The sequence below is a fragment of the Clupea harengus genome, chromosome 18 (assembly GCF_900700415.2).
Source record: "Clupea harengus chromosome 18, Ch_v2.0.2, whole genome shotgun sequence".
NCBI classification, from domain to species: domain Eukaryota; kingdom Metazoa; phylum Chordata; class Actinopteri; order Clupeiformes; family Clupeidae; genus Clupea; species Clupea harengus.
In genome coordinates this window covers 1,579,070-1,594,986 of record NC_045169.1, presented here as the reverse complement: position 1 = coordinate 1,594,986, position 15,917 = coordinate 1,579,070, and the positions used below count along the sequence as shown (strand labels likewise).

Here is a 15,917-nt window from a genome sequence, read left to right as displayed (position 1 = left end):
TGGAATCCGTGTCTAGTGTATTCCAAAAAGACACAAGACTTACATAACATTTTAAAATACACAAAAAAATGTTTTGTCAAGGGTTGGTTAGGTGAGTAAGTTAGCTTGGCCACAACCTATAAACGAGGCTGTGATTTCTTACTGTGGAGGCGTGGATTAGCATAAATAAACGTGACGTATCAAATTCATATAGATAGCGCAGATTTGGTGGATACTCAAAGTGCTGGACTGCTGGCTGGTGAACATATCTCGAATCGGATGCAAGCAGGGCTGTAGTGGAGGGTAAACGCACCTCTGGAATTTTGGAAATAGCGTTTACGCACCTCTAAATATCGTTTACGCACCTGTAAGTGGCGTTTACGAACCTCAAAGTTCCCTGGGCCTTATTTTACCACTACAGCCCTGGATGCAAGCAACTATAAGAAGACAATAAGAGTGACAAACACTCAAGTACCATTTAATGCTGATTGTAGGCCGCCACGCTGCCTTATCATCTGCATTGTACTGATGTTATTGTAGAAGTCATGGCAAGAAATGTCTATCAGTGATGCGCGGGACTACTCACAAGCGACTCGAACTCGCTGACTGCCGACCACGACCACAAAATAGTTAATATTAACCTATTCAAAATTATGCCTGACCCGCTGGTTTTCCAAGCAGTTATTTCATTCTTTGGCCTAGGGAAAACTTACGAGGCTGAAGTTAGCTATTATTCGACTTTTTCGTTCCACCTTAAATGTAGCGCAGCCGACTGCAATGACGCTATTGCCCCTGTAGGGGAGTGCCAAGGCTTATTTAACCATTTTACCATATGAAAGTCATATAATTTCTTACTTATCTGGCCCAAAGTTACGTTCGCCTTTAAACCAACAAGTAAACATTGTTCATATACACAGTGTTTGATATTATGTGACCATTTTCAGGCCAGAGCCCAATCATTTAAATACTTTGGGCCACTGAAAACTCACTTTAGTGTGACAGAATATGAAAGTAATATCACTTATTCTCAGGCTGGCCCAACGTTGTTTTTACCTCTCTAACTGCCTCGGAATTCTAGAATGCTGCACCCCATAGATATGTACACGTCTATATGTCTATGCTGTACCCCCTCACTGACAGATAAATATGGCTGACCTACATTCGAAATCAAAGCAACTCTTTTGGATGCGGTCAAATTCTGTATATAGCATACCTTTTTTCTTGTTTGACACTATTTTGATAGCTACAATCATATATCAAAGGAAGTAACACCCCTGGCTTTCTTTAGGGCTCCCAAAACCATTGTGTATTTAATTGTGGTCATTAAAAGAACAGTTATACAATAGGCCTACTATTTTTTTAGATACAAATTAATTATTACCTTAAAAACACACACACACACACACACACACACACACACACACACACACACACACACACACACACACACACACACACACACACACACACACACACACACACAGATAACATTCTAAAGAAGATATGTAATTTAATACATTATTAATATATAATTACATATTTGAAATATGTACAATCTCATTACACCATTTCCAGTACTATGACATTAGTCCATACTTGTGAGACTTGACTGAGAAGCAAACTTATAAGATACAACATGACAAAAGTGCTGGCTGAAAACCATGTATATTATCAGCAATTATCCCTCAAGTTAGACCCATTTCAGTATATTAAGGGTAGAAATGTAATCACAACTGTTAAATAGAACTAACTGAAAACTCTGATCATCAAGAAGGCCCAGCAGAGGATGTTCTTCCTTTGGCAGCTGAAGAATTTCAACATGCTGCAGAAAGTGATGGTCGAGTTCTACACAGCCATCCTTGAGTCCATCCTCACCTCATCAATCACCATCTGGTTCGCTGCCGCTCACTGCCAAGGACAAAGGCAGACTGCAGCGGATCATTCGGTCAGCTGAGAAGGTCATCGGCTGCGACCTGCCGTCTCTCCTAGACCTGATCCACTCCAGGACCAGCAAGAGAGCAGGCAAGATCATGGCTGACCCTACCCACCCCTCTGCCCCCCCCCCCCCCCCACACACACACACATACTGTATATACACATTCACACAAATGCACTAAAGCGTAAATTATTTATATACTGCACTATGCTAATTTAATTCACTGTATTGGATCTGTTAGGGTCATTGTAGGTGCAAAAAAAAAAAGTGAAAAAAACTTTACAAATGTACTTGGAAAACACATTTTTGTGAGAAAAAAATGAAATTACTCTTGTGTCCAATGGCAGCATCAAGCGTCAATATTGACCTTGAACCAGTTTCTCTATGGCGGAGGCTAAGGCCAGCTCATTTGTGAAAGAAGAAACAGCCTATAGCCTGCCTAATCAATTACTTTTGTGAAAGAAGAAACACAGCCTATTGCCTGCCTAATCAATCACTTTTGTCTTGGATTTCCTATTAGGCCTACACGTTTGACAGCCGTGTTCCAGTGCTGAACCTCCTCACTAACAAGTAGGCTTAGGTGTGGCATTTCCGGTGGCTGTGTAGTGTGATGAGGTTGATCCATCTTTGCAAAGTGATGTCAATAAACTTGGACTCAAGGTTTAGTGACATCTGCATCTGCAAATTTTGTCATTTTAGCAGACTCATCTTGCAAAGAACCATGGAATGAGATGGTAGCCTATTAGGTAGTTTATGATCGTTCATTTCTCCATTAAATCTTTTATGCATCCCCACATTCAGAAAGTTGCATTTCAAAACCAAGGGTCACATAGCTGATAAAAAGAACTAAATGTTTATTTTATACTACTTGTGAGTCGTAGAACATCCTATACATTACTGAATGAAAATGAGCCTATAGACTTTGTTTGAATATGAATAGGCAGAACAGAGTTGGCCTGTTATGTGACCTATGTAAAATATATATGGATTAGGCAAAACAAAACAAACACATTCACATTCACACATGCAGAAATACATACAAAACATACTTTCACAACAGTGGTGGCTGGTGAACAAATGGAAAAACCTATATTCCTTAAAAAAAAAAAACATTCATTGTTTTTCGGGATACAGCTCCACAAGTGGCATTAAAGAGAAGCAAACACATGATGACTACTCTTCGCCTCGGTACCCTTTGACTCCATATCAGTTAGGAAGACATAAGGGAGGGTCACATTCAGCGCACTTCCTCTAGCTGTCTGTTCAGTGTGTGCACTTGAAAATAAAAAGCAGAGCCTTAAACAATTGCAAAATCAGCTAAATCAACACCTTGATTCAGGAGCAAGGAAGGAGGGGTGTAATTTGATTGGCTGTTGAGCTCAAATATCAACAACCATTTGTCAGAATTCCAGGCTGCATCTTTACTGTCACAAGACTGTCACAGACCTTAGTGTGAGGTGTAGTTCACTAAGCAAACAGTCTGCGCACTGCAGCCTGGGCAGGATTCCAAGTGCATGGTTTAGTGACAAACCTGGGGGGATTCCAAATAGTGACAAACCTGGGGGGGGGGATTCCAAGTACCTGGTTTAGTGACAAACCTGGGGGGGGATTCCAAGTACCTGGTTTAGTGACAAACCTGGGGGTTTCTGCAGGAAGCAATGATACTTTCATCAGTGTGTTGTGCAGTGGGTATGAGCCATGATCCATAATAGCCCTCAATTTGATCAACATCGTCCTCTCCACCACCACCACACTCATTCCAGGCAGACTCTACCATCCTCACTAGCCTCTCTAGCCAGAACACTGCTAAATACAAAACAATCCACGGACCTCAAAGACCCTACTGCAGACATTGAAAGACCTTAGCCTCTTCATGAAGGAAGATACAAGTAAAGGAACACACAGGAGGTACACAGGAAACCTTCATTTCCTGTGCCTAACCTCATTATATCTATAAGGGGAAGTTAGAGAGTGGTTACACCAAGGGCGTAGGTTTGGTCTCAGCATTGGTAGGGACACTGCCCGGCAGCCCCGCCCCCCATAGAAAAAAAAACGTAGTTGGCATTATGTTGAACAGGCAAACTTTTTTTAAATATAATCACATTTGTGTACTAACTTGTGGAACTTGGAACTGATTTAAACATAATAAGAATAATAAAACCTTAGTTTAAATACAAAACAGTATTCTGCAACAAAAATAATTAATAATAAATAATTAAATAAATTAATAAAAAACGTTCTCCACATTTTTTGTAAGTATTAGCATCACTTCTTTTTGTTGTCCTTTTTTGGATATCCCAAACATGAGTAAGACCTCACCTGAAGCCCTGATGGTCCAGCTGCTGCTTCCTCAACCTGCACTACATCTGCACTGGATTTCTGAGTTTCCTGAATGCATGAACAAAATGACCTAATGAGAAGTACATGCAATACATTTGTTTGTTTTGAAATGCATTTTTTTATATGTAGGTAATTGGTTCAAGTTTTATGGAGCTGTACTAGGCCTACATCATCTGTACTGGATATCTGAGCAATGAAATAATGTATTAATGAATTATATGATGCATACATTTGGGCATCCCAATTTATAGCACCCTTTTACTACCTACAAGTATAACATGTATTCTCAAAATAGCCAGTGTGAATGATAACATTGTCTAAACATCCCTTAAAAAACAGCAATTTCATGCAATCTTTAACAAAATGGACAATTCAACATCTCACCTGAACCCCTGATGCTGATTCATCATCACCCTGCTCTACATCTGTAGCTTCAGGCTGTTTTTCCTGCACAGTAATTCATCAATTTAATACAGACACTAACCAGTTGACTGCTGACATTGGTCGAGAGATTACAGGGAACAGATCTAGCCTTATTACTATCCAAGGGATCATATAGGCCTACTTATCACCAGTTAATATCACTTTTGAGTTGCTAGCCTGCTGGTACTAGGCTAAACTATCATGGTCCCACTATGGGGGCAGGTTAGCTTTATCCTTCTGGCTTCAACAAGACCAGCTGCTGCTAACACACTGGTCGAAAGATTACAGATGCTAGGGATAGATGGGTGTCAAACAGGGGTGTCAAACATACGGCCCGCGGGCCGGATCAGGCCCACCAGGGGGTCCAGCTCGGACCGCCTGCACTAAAAACATTAAGCTGGACTAAAAACATTTTTATTCAGGAAGGCATTTCTGGCCTTGTGTTAAATTGTATGTTAAAATGTTAAAAAGTTTTCTATTATGCTTATGTTAATTCATTTTTATTTTATTGTATTATTATAGTTAGTTTTTAATATGTTGGCACTCTGAGATTCCTTTGAATGAAGAGTGCATTACAAATAAAATAAATTATTATTATTATTATTATTATGTGTAAATGATAAACTGAAGCACAGTATTGGTGAAATTGCACTTGTTTTTCTTAATACATGTCAAGGGTTGTGAATCAGAATATCTCTTAAAAATATGGAGGTTTATGAGTACAAACGTTTTGTAATTTTTTTAATCAGTAATTGCTTTAAAAACAGCGTAAATGCGATGTCTCATTGGCACAGGCAGCAGCGCTCGCTGCTCGCTTTGTGACGCATTTGGCATCAAACGCGTCACAAAGCGAGGGAATCTGCAGAGGAGAGCCCAGGCAGATAAACAGTGGGCTGATGTCTGAGTTTTTGGTCTTTATGTTTCTAGTTTATTGTAGAAATACCTTAAAATAGGGGTTATCATCCAAAAACCTTCACCAATGATTTAAACATAGAGAAATATTGTCGTTATGTATGCGTTATTATGCTATGATTATACTGTTCTGGCCCACTTGAGATCAAAGTGGGCAGTATGTGGCCCCTTAACTAAAATGAATTTGACACCCCTGCTCTACACTAACAACTTTCAAAACATGTTTCCATTGTACAATGGGTGGCAATGTTAGGCTAGCAGGTTTGCACTGTGTGGGTAGTTAGCCTACTAGCTAACTAACAACGACCTGGGCTTCTTGATAGTAACTTACTCTCTGGGTGGTGAAAAAACTTTGGATGTCTCTTTTCTTTTTTGGTGGCATTTTCCTATCTACAAAGCACAAAAGGGTCAAAATATCAATACTGAGACCAAACTAATTACTAATATGAGGCTTTATTATTTCCTGGCGTATTTAGTAGCTTTTAGTAGTGCTGAGAACGTGAGTCCCTTCAGCCAAAGACAGCATCTTGTCTCACAGGCTCGAGGGCGCATTGGAAAACTTAGGCATTTATTTTTCACTCTTCTCTGCGACGAACATAGTATAGATAATAAAACGAATGAGTTTGCAGATATATTGTGCAAAATATTTTTTTCTAACAGGCAATTAAAATGTACAAAATACTGGTGGGGACAATTGTGTCTTCCCCAACCTTTTATACAGGTCATTTCTCAGTTAATCCCCCTCCTTCTCATGCCACATCTAGAATCTCACAAATGATTACCTTGCTATTGTGTATAATGGTGTCATGTCATTGTATGTACAATATCATATGGATGTAGCTTCATTTTTCAATATCTACATATTTCCTTTGAGTACTTATTATACAAATTTCATTTCACCCCATATCAAGGATGAACAATTTAATGTTTTCTCTGCCACACAATTTGAGGTTCATCAGTAAGTAATTTCTGTGGGCCAAGTCTAAGCATTTTTTAAAGCCTTTCAACTCTCAGACTCAGGAGGGTGGAATGACTCAATGTAGATGTTCAAACTACTTTTCTCTTGTAGGTAAAATTTTGTATTTTCCCACCTCTACGTGTATTGTACCTTTAGTAGCACATACAGTTTGTTAAATGAGAATACATTTTTTCTTCTTCCTTTTTGGTCATTGTATGTAAAAACTGATGAATACGTTTTTTATTTTGAAAAAAATTTAAAACTTTTATTTTGAAGAAAAAAGTGGCGGCCATATTGAAAATGTTGATATACACAACAGCTACACGTTGCTATGGTTGGCTATAAACTTCTGCAATGCTAATAGTTTAGTCCGTGTACTGTTATTATTCACCCTGTGCAGTGCCTCGTATCTTACCAAGACTAACTTGTCTGTGCTGATCAAAATGGATCTAACTGGCAAAGTAATATCTTCAAGCTGCAGCGTAATAAAAAGCGTAATGTCAGATGTCGGTCCAGACATACCTGGCCAGCCTTACAGTATCTCAGTGCTTAAAGAGGGTTATTGTTTGCCACAACCAAATGGTTGTACGCGTGCAGACGGAACCATATCTCTCTTACTTGGACCTAAGACAATTTTGGTTGATACTGGGGGACCATGGGATCGTGATTTTCTTCTTGCTCAGTTGGAGAAAAGAGGACTGAAGCCTGACGACATCAGCGTAGTCGTCGGAACCCATGGCCACTCAGACCACGTGGGTAATTTAGGGCTTTTTCCAGACGCAATGATAGTTGTAGGGTCTGATATAAGTCAAGGGGATCTGTACCTTCCAAACGAGCTGGCAGACGGCCAGCCATATCCTATCGATGATCATGTAAGTGTACATTGCTCATAGGTATCTACAAAATATTTAAATTACATTGTACTGGTAGCCAATCTACCGTGGTTAAGCTAGTGTTACATTAAATATGGTTGGCTATATATATTTGACATATTACAAAAAAAAATGATTTCACACTTGCGGTGATTGACATATATGTCAAAGCAAACTATGATGCATACAAACTAAATATCCCTGATGTCACCAGGCTTCTTTTTTAAAACACCTTCCACATCATTTGACATAATATTTAAAATACAAATTACCATAAGTAACTATGTCTATGCAACAGCTGATTAAAAAAAATAAATAAATAAAAATCTCATTGTCACATGGTGGCCTACCTACCAACAATGGGAACCACTGAATAAATGATCAGATGTATTGTGCAATAATTCAAAAGAAAAGTAAATCTAACCTGTTTCAAAAGCCTTGTGATTTATGAAGGTTGTCAATCTATGTATGACACAGGTGTTTTGAATGCAAAAGGTTATAAGAGGCCATATCATTTTTTGAATTATTTGTTTAAAAACTCTTTAAAAAATCATGGTGTTGGTGTTTTGCAAAAACAAGCCTCGTTACATATCAGGGATGTTAGTCTGTATGTATCACAGTTAGGCTAGGTGACCGTTGAAAGCATGAGGTAAGGCTACATTGCCGGAGAGGAGGCAGATGGTACCTTGCTTTGTTTGCGAGGAAGAAGAGGAAACTAGACAAGCAGCAGTGGCTTCTGACGCAAAGCAAGGGCAATGGATGAACTGGCATGGTGTTGAGAGGAGGAAGATCAGCTGGAGAGAACTTTGGGCTACGGACGCTAACCACATTAAATGTATTGTTGGAGCCAGTTATGATGAAGACAGAAACTGTTTGGGTATTGGCTCATTAAAACGTATTCTGTCTTTATGTCAAACTAGCCTGACCCAGGGTTGCTACAAGTGGAAACATAATCTGGCTTTAAAATCATTTGCATGTTGGTTGGAAACGAGTTGAGGTTAATTGCTGGTTAATAACACGGGCAGTAGAATTGCTTTTGTGTGACAGGGGCAGAAAAGTGGACACCAGGCATGTACAAAAGGTACTGGCAAATGGGGCAAAGCACAAGATTGGATATTGCTGTCTGATGTAGGAAGACTGCATCAGGTTCCACAGTGTATTGTTGTGACTGCTATAAGACCAGACATGGTGTTGTATTCTGAGTGTCAGCACATAACGATTCCCTAGAAGATGCGATTGAGGAAGCCTCCGAAAGGAAGAAGCTAAACTATGCGGAACTGGTAAGGGAGACCAGGTATTAGAGGCGCTGTAGCTAAATGAACCACAACACCTTTGAGGATTTTGGTTTTTGAGGATTGTCGTTCAAAGGCGCCTTAACAGGAGTTGTCTGAGGCTTCTGAAAAAGTGAGCCAGTGGTTGTGGTTGAGGTGGTGCTACTGTGGTTGTGACGTAACCTGAAATAACAATGAGATAAGTGAGATCTTGTTGAGGTGTACCTTGAGGTGTATTTGTTGTCTAGATGGCATGTGTCTTAACCCATCGTGAGTATGGAGGGGGATAGCAGACTTGAATGTTGAGCTTTCTGGAGGTGTTTGGACCTAATCCAACTAAACTGATGAGGGAAGGTGCCTGCTTGAAAACCCCAGTGAAATGCTCACAAAGGCAGTTTTGTTGATGTATCTGATGGAGATAATTAAAAGCACCTTCCTGAAGAGAGGACTTTACTGTTCAAGCAGGCCTGTTGCCATGGTGGAACGCTAAAGGCTATATGTAAAAGCGCTGTGATCTGAAACTCTCTAGGCCTATTTCTCCAGATATTTCCGTATATATTCCTTTTCGCCTTGTATGAAGAGAACAAACTTTTCAATTTCTGTTTTCCTGTGGGGTCCCCTGGTAGGTCTCTGGGTGCATTAGCAAAAGGGCTATACAAGAGGGGTATAGTCCGTTACAAATAGATATATTCCTGAGGGAGACGAATTAGAAGAGCTATTTCCATATGAGTTAATGCATAAGTGGGGATTTCAAGTTGAGACCAGTGGCATACTATTCTACATGGCTAGATCCACTAGCTCAAGCAATGTCTGAATGTTTACAAGCAGTAGTGGCTGCAGCCTTGGCGGTGCAGGCCTCTGCTCCTATTGTACTAAACAGACACTGAAAGTTCCACATGCTTACATGTCACCAGCCAGACGATTATCTTGCATGACTGTTTTGCTCCCGCAGCCTCATATCGCTATTGAGCATTGCGTGACATTTAACCCAGCTACACTTTTACTTATGGCAGAGGATGGTAATCCACATGATTGTGTAGCAAAGACAGATAAAAACTATGGCAGCCAGAGCTGACCTACAAGATATGCCTTTTCCAAAAGCTGATTTAACTATTGTTTGTTGATGGTTCAAACATATAAACCTTGAACGCACAGCCATTACTTCCACACTATTCCAAACAGGCAGCGGAACTAATTGCCCTGATTGCGCACACACATACAAAAGACCCGGTTTCATTGGGAAACCACAAAGCAGACAAGGCCACTAACCAGGCCGCACTGCAACAACCATCTGACACACACACATGCAAAAGACCCGGTTTCATTGGAAAACCACAAAGCAGACAAGGCCACTGACCATCCACCACTACAACAACAATCTGACACACACACAATTGAAGAATTAGATCTCATAATACTAAAAGATATGCTGCAATATTGAGCCATGGTGAAAACATTCCTCAATAAGTGGGAATAGTAAGCACATATTTTTTTCTTCTTATTTATATTTTATGAGAAAGATGTTTAATCATTCATTATTGATTTTATTGAGTTAAATCCAAACTATTAAAAGCAAATTGAGAATCCAAGTGAAATTAAGCATGCATGTTGTTATCACTGTTTGAAGTGATGTATGGAAGAACCTACACTGCCTCAGCACTCAACCCATTTGCTGAAACAGACAAAGAGATTGAATATAGATTTGCAGGATATATGGCAAATATGTGAATTAGCAAAATGCTCTCAGAACTCTCTGCTTCACAGGAACCTGTGAGGCTGAAACCAAGGTTGGGCCAGGAGATTGTGTCCTAATCAACAGCCTCAAAAGAAAACACTGCCACTCGCCCAAGTGGGACAGACCATACCAAATGCTACTGTCAACATTTACCACAGTCAAGATAACGGAGAGAGCCACCTGGATACATCTAACACATTGTGAACGAGTAAGCCTTCCTTAGAAAGAGACAGAGGATAGGAGCTATCTTCCTCTACAGTTTTCCAAGGCTGGCCCACTGTGACAGAAGGCCAGCTACAAAGGGGATTATTTGCCTTAGGCAATTTGATTATGATGGCCTACAAATGCAAAGTATACAAATGTGTGATGAGAAATATGATGACATTTTAAATGATTGACTTATGATGATATGGAGTGATGCTCAGTAATGATCTCTGTTCTGAAAATCCATGTGATGAAGCTCAGAGTGATGATTTTGAGGTTATCCATTGAAATTGATAATTGACAAATTAAGAAAGATGATTTTTGATTGTGATTGTGATTGTGATTTTGAATTATCCATTGAAATGGATGAAAGGAGGGACTGATGGAGATAATTTCCAAACACTGTTAATGACTGAAGAATATAAGAATCAAGTGCTTTGTTTTAATAATTACATTATATACTTCTGTTAACAGGAACATGGCTTTTCTGTGTTCCTGTGTATATGTGTAACTTTGATTAACTGGCGCCACTTATTGTTTTCTCGACCCTGAGAAAATACAAGAAGCTTGGTCGAGAACCTTGTTTTGACTGTGATGTTAAACACTTACGGCGTCAGCATTAGATAAATCTTAAGTTTATAAACCTTGTGGTTTGTGAGTGAAATTGCTTCACTTTCATCCTTGTGCTGTGAGTGAGCCCGATTGCAATTGTTCTTGTTGTTTGTCTAATAAATATACTTATATGCAGCTCCGGAGTCCTGAGTAACAAGGGTGAATTTTCACCTAACAGTATCCTGCTGCTCAGGTTCCATGGTTGGTATTGGAGGCTTTGTAGCCAAATGAAGCACAACACCTTTGAGGATTTTGGTTTTTGAGGATTGTCGTTCAAAGGCGCCTTAATGGAGTTGTCTGAGGCTTCTGAAAAAGTGAGCCAGTGGTTGTGGTTGGAGGTTGTACTACTGTGGTTGTGACCTGAACTAACAATGAGATAAGTGAGATCTTGTTGAGGTGTACCTTGAGGTGTATTTGTTGTCTCTGCTAATGGCATGTGTCTTAACCCATCGTGAGTATGGAGGGGGATGGGTCTGGGACAGCAGACTTGAATGTTGAGCCTTCTGGAGGTGTTATGGGCCTAATCCAACTAAACTGATGAAGGAAGGTGCCTGCTTGAAAACCCCAGTGAAATGCTCACAAAGGCAGTTTTGTTGTTGTTTTTGTTGTTGTGTCCTGCCAGTCAGGTTCTGTGGTTGGGCAGGCTACAGACAGCACATGTTGTACTGTGAAGGAGGGCCTTTATGGATCCTGGGTACAACACGCGGCTTGTGTTGTGGCTGTCACCAGCCAGTTGTGCGTTGTTGAATCCTAAAGCTCAGGATCTATTGTTGGGCAATTGTTATATTGCTTAGGTAAGGTTGATGGCTATGAGAACCTGCATGTGACAGTGAGAGGACTGGACACTCTGGGAAGTCTCTTAATTGCACAAGGAATTTCCTGTGTATGACTAAAATAAAATGGCTTCATAAACTCACAAGGTTAAGAAGCCAAAGAGGTGTGTGTTGTTTTAATTATTAAAAAAGGAATTGTGACATATGACTAGTGCTTGTATGAATAGATCACAACTGCTTTGACATAAGTACGTCAATCAGTCCAAGAGTGAAAGGGTGTCTTTTTTGAATATGTCGAATATATGGAATGTTGAATGTAAAACTAATTAAACCACTTTATGGCATGTAGGTTGAGTTCCATCTTGTTTTGGCCTTAATTATCATGGCAGTCACGTCTAATCTTTTAAAGTTCGTCTCACAAAAAGGGACCGTAATTGGACAAGAGATATTAATACTATAAATGGTAATGTCACATTAAAACAATTTGAAATAAATGAAACTCCAAGTTGATTTATTTGATGGAGTATGTTTCTTGTGTCCAAAGTGTAATGTTGTTTAATTCAGTAGGTCTTGCAGATTTTCTAAAACATGTGTTTTAGGACAGTTTTTTTTTTTTGTGGACACAGAGGCCTGAGCTGTTTTTGTGTTCCTCTGCAAAACTTTTGAAGTACTTTGCAATACATTTTGCATTTCCTCGCAATACATTTTGCATTTCCTTGTAATATTTCGGCATTACCTCAAAAACAACCAGTAAAAGGCAAATGTGACTGCAGCTTTCGTTATGGTGTGATTTAGAAGACACCATTGTTAGAATCTGCCACAGATTAGATATCTCATTGGTGTCACCTCGGTTACAATGTCATTAATTGTCATCACTGACTGACCTTTGTCCACATCCGCTTTACACGATGTGTTCTTTAGGCGGTTGTTATCTGAAATTGTATGCTTCAATATTTATGGTCTCTGGGAAGGAAACCAGGGCTACTTGGAAATCAGGCTACAACTTGTATAAAGAGTTTGTTTAACACGTAGAGTTTCTGACTCATTCAGCTGTCAGTCTTCCTCTCTCTCTCCAACAGGTGTTAATAGTTCCAACCCCAGGTCACACAGGACGTGACGTGAGTGTGCTGGTGAAGGACACCTCTGTGGGTGTGGTGTTGGTTGCAGGGGACTTATTTGAGTGCTGCGCTGATGAAGACTCCTGGCGGGCGCTGAGTGAGAATCCTCAAGTACAAGAGGTGAACAGAAGGGCGGCTTTACACACTGCGGATGTTATCATCCCTGGACATGGACCTCTGTTCAAGGTGCAGAGGGTCTCCACCAACTGATATGGCCTACGGACACAGACCTCTGTTCAAGGTGCAGAGGGTCTCCACCAACTGATATGGCCTACGCCCTTGTAGGTGAACTTAGGGTGTTTCCTGATTAGTTATTTGAAGTCTTAGTCTTCTTTTGATGTAAACATCTAAATATCTAAGAAATGAGGGATCTCCAAACCTACTGTTTGCGTATTTTACACGTGTAAGTCTGGCAGGATTCCAATAACAACCTTAATCAGTACTTTTTATTTAATTCAAATAAACCCTTTCAAAATACAGTTGCTTGCCTTATTTTGTCATATATGCAGCATCCAACTCTCCATACCTTGTGGTAGAGTTTAGACCTGTCTTTAAACCTATGGTTACGATTCTAATCAATAGAATGACCCATAAAGAAGATGAATAATGTCAAATACAAATTCCCTTTGTGGATCTATCTATCTGTCTATCTGTCTATATATCTATCTATCTGTCTGTCTATCTATCTATCTATCTATCTATTCATTCACCCATCTATCCATTCATAAAGTAGTGTTCATACACTACTGTTTGGTGTGCTAGCTTCTGCAGGAACTTAGATGTACCAGGAAAAGGCTCTTTTTGAAAAGGCAGTTCATATTACATGTATGTTTTTTTAAAACCTCATAAATTGTCTGTTCAACATAATTGAAAAAGAAATATTTGTATTTCCTTTTAGTATTCAAATACTGATCAAGGCCCAGCTGAATAGACGTACAGAGTTGGGGGAAGTGGTACCAGGTACACTGCAGTAAACACTGCCATAACAGGCAGTAAAACCTCATTTATGTTCATGACATCACATGGCCATACAAAATAACATTTGTCTGATGTCTGGAAACATGTTTTAAACTCATCACAACATGGAATTATTCACACAAATTGAGCACATGGGTAGTATAATATCCCAAATATAGTTTTCTGTACATAGTTGTTCTTAAATAACATCAGTTCCCAAAAGAGACCAGTAATGAAATCAGCTTTACTATTTGCTATTTTGGCAGTTGCCTTTGTCATTATTTTGTGTGTAGAAATGATTATTCATCAAAGTTTTTTTAGAGTTATATATTTGTATATTTTTTTAATCTGTATGTAGTCACGCATATCATATGCCTGTGAAAGGTCATGGTTTTGCCATGGTGAAACAATGGGTGTGTTGAGGGAGTCTCCGAAGATTACTCTAGATTACTGATTATTTGCTGACAGCAGGGAAACACGTGTTATTTATGATTTAAGAGCGTTGAATTTCACATACATAGACTGCAAGTGTATATTGACAGAATGAAGAATGCCCACAGGAGGGTCCACAAGACCATAGTTTAATGTCAACCCTGAGTTTGAGAGAGATAGATAGTGATACAGGTGTTTTGTTAATGTAGACTAAAGTTTATTGTCTAGGGACATTACATCATCCAGTCTCTCCCGATGAAGTATTTTATTATTTTATTAGAGTATACGTAACAGTATCGTACTAGACTTCAGACAGAACGTCCCATTAGCTTCTTCTGAGCAACCCACTGTCATGGAAACTGGTGTCAATAAAGTGTGATTTATGGTGTTCTATTGCAACATTTTTCCATTGATCATGTGGTGATAATTATGACATTGATTAACTATATACAACCTGGTTACAACTGTCACAGCTACCTCTGTTGATACTAACACAAGGGAATTCATTCGAACAGAGCGATTTACAACAGTAGACTCCTTTTTCACTGAAGGTTTGAAGCTTGGTGTCAAAACCATCAGAATATTCTCTAGAACCTTACATTGATGACTGATGAACTGGCAGAAAACTGATTTTATATGCCTACAACTTGGGTGTTCATCTCAATTCAATTCAACTCAAATATCTATTGATATAGCACCAGTAACAAGTTAAATTGTCACAAGACATAATCTTGTGATCTTTCCATTACGAGTTTGATAATCTTGTGATCTTTCCAAAGAACAAGCACGTAGATAATGGCGGCAAGAAAAAACTCCCTAGTAACAGAGACAAACCTTGAGCAGAACCCAGCTCATACGGGGGGACCCATCTGCTGGGGCCGGCCGGGTACTTAGCAGATGAATTCATACATGCATCATTCAGGATAAAACATGTTAGCATACATGCAGCATATATACTGTACACCCAAAGATACAAACGAGGTGTTATGAGCGGAGCTATTAAGCAGAACATGATGTCAATGATGGGAAGCAGGGTAAAAGGGAATGAAATGACCCGGGCTGTTTAGAACCGTTTATGTCCCAGTTTTAAAATCGATCTCCAGACAGCACTCTTTATAGGCCGATCTAAACCTCAGTTTACCAAAAAAAGGCTGACGTTGTGTTTTCTGATATTTAAACCGTATGATGATGTTCACATGTAATTTCTGGTAAAATGGCTTCTGGAACTATCCGTTTAAAGGGTTGAAATAGATAGCGCTAGATACTTGATTATACAGTTTGTGTACCCTAGAATAACCTTTGTACCCACCAGGAGAACACAAAATGGTCACTGCCCTCTTGGAATGATTTTGTGTTTCCCTTATCTCTCTGTACTCTTACTCCACTTACTCCACT

The 15,917-nt window shown here is 39.5% G+C and overlaps 1 protein-coding gene across 2 annotated transcripts; it reads left to right on the top strand.

Moving 5' to 3' along the window:
• Positions 1 to 6,847: 6,847 nt before the first annotated feature.
• Positions 6,848 to 13,612, top strand: mblac1 (metallo-beta-lactamase domain containing 1). 2 transcript variants are annotated; one of them, XM_012822148.2, is made up of 3 exons: positions 6,849 to 7,420; positions 13,095 to 13,319; positions 13,375 to 13,612. In XM_012822148.2, the coding sequence occupies exons 1-3, from the start codon at positions 6,992 to 6,994 to the stop codon at positions 13,396 to 13,398; spliced, it is 678 nt and encodes a 225-aa protein (XP_012677602.1). In that variant the 5' UTR covers positions 6,849 to 6,991; the 3' UTR covers positions 13,399 to 13,612. The 2 variants fall into 2 exon arrangements, with proteins under 2 accessions (XP_031441072.1, XP_012677602.1); XM_031585212.1 differs by having other exon boundaries at positions 6,848 to 7,300; positions 13,095 to 13,612.
• Positions 13,613 to 15,917: the final 2,305 nt, after the last annotated feature.

Excerpts from the sequence above, each read along its gene's own strand:
- mblac1 (XM_012822148.2), top strand. The coding sequence starts at position 6,992 with ATGGATCTAACTGGCAAAGTAATATCTTCAAGCTGCAGCGTAATAAAA. Across the intron at positions 7,421-13,094 it reads CATATCCTATCGATGATCAT|GTGTTAATAGTTCCAACCCC; the intron begins GTAAGTGTACAT and ends TCTCTCCAACAG. Across the intron at positions 13,320-13,374 it reads GACATGGACCTCTGTTCAAG|GTGCAGAGGGTCTCCACCAA; the intron begins GTGCAGAGGGTC and ends CCTCTGTTCAAG.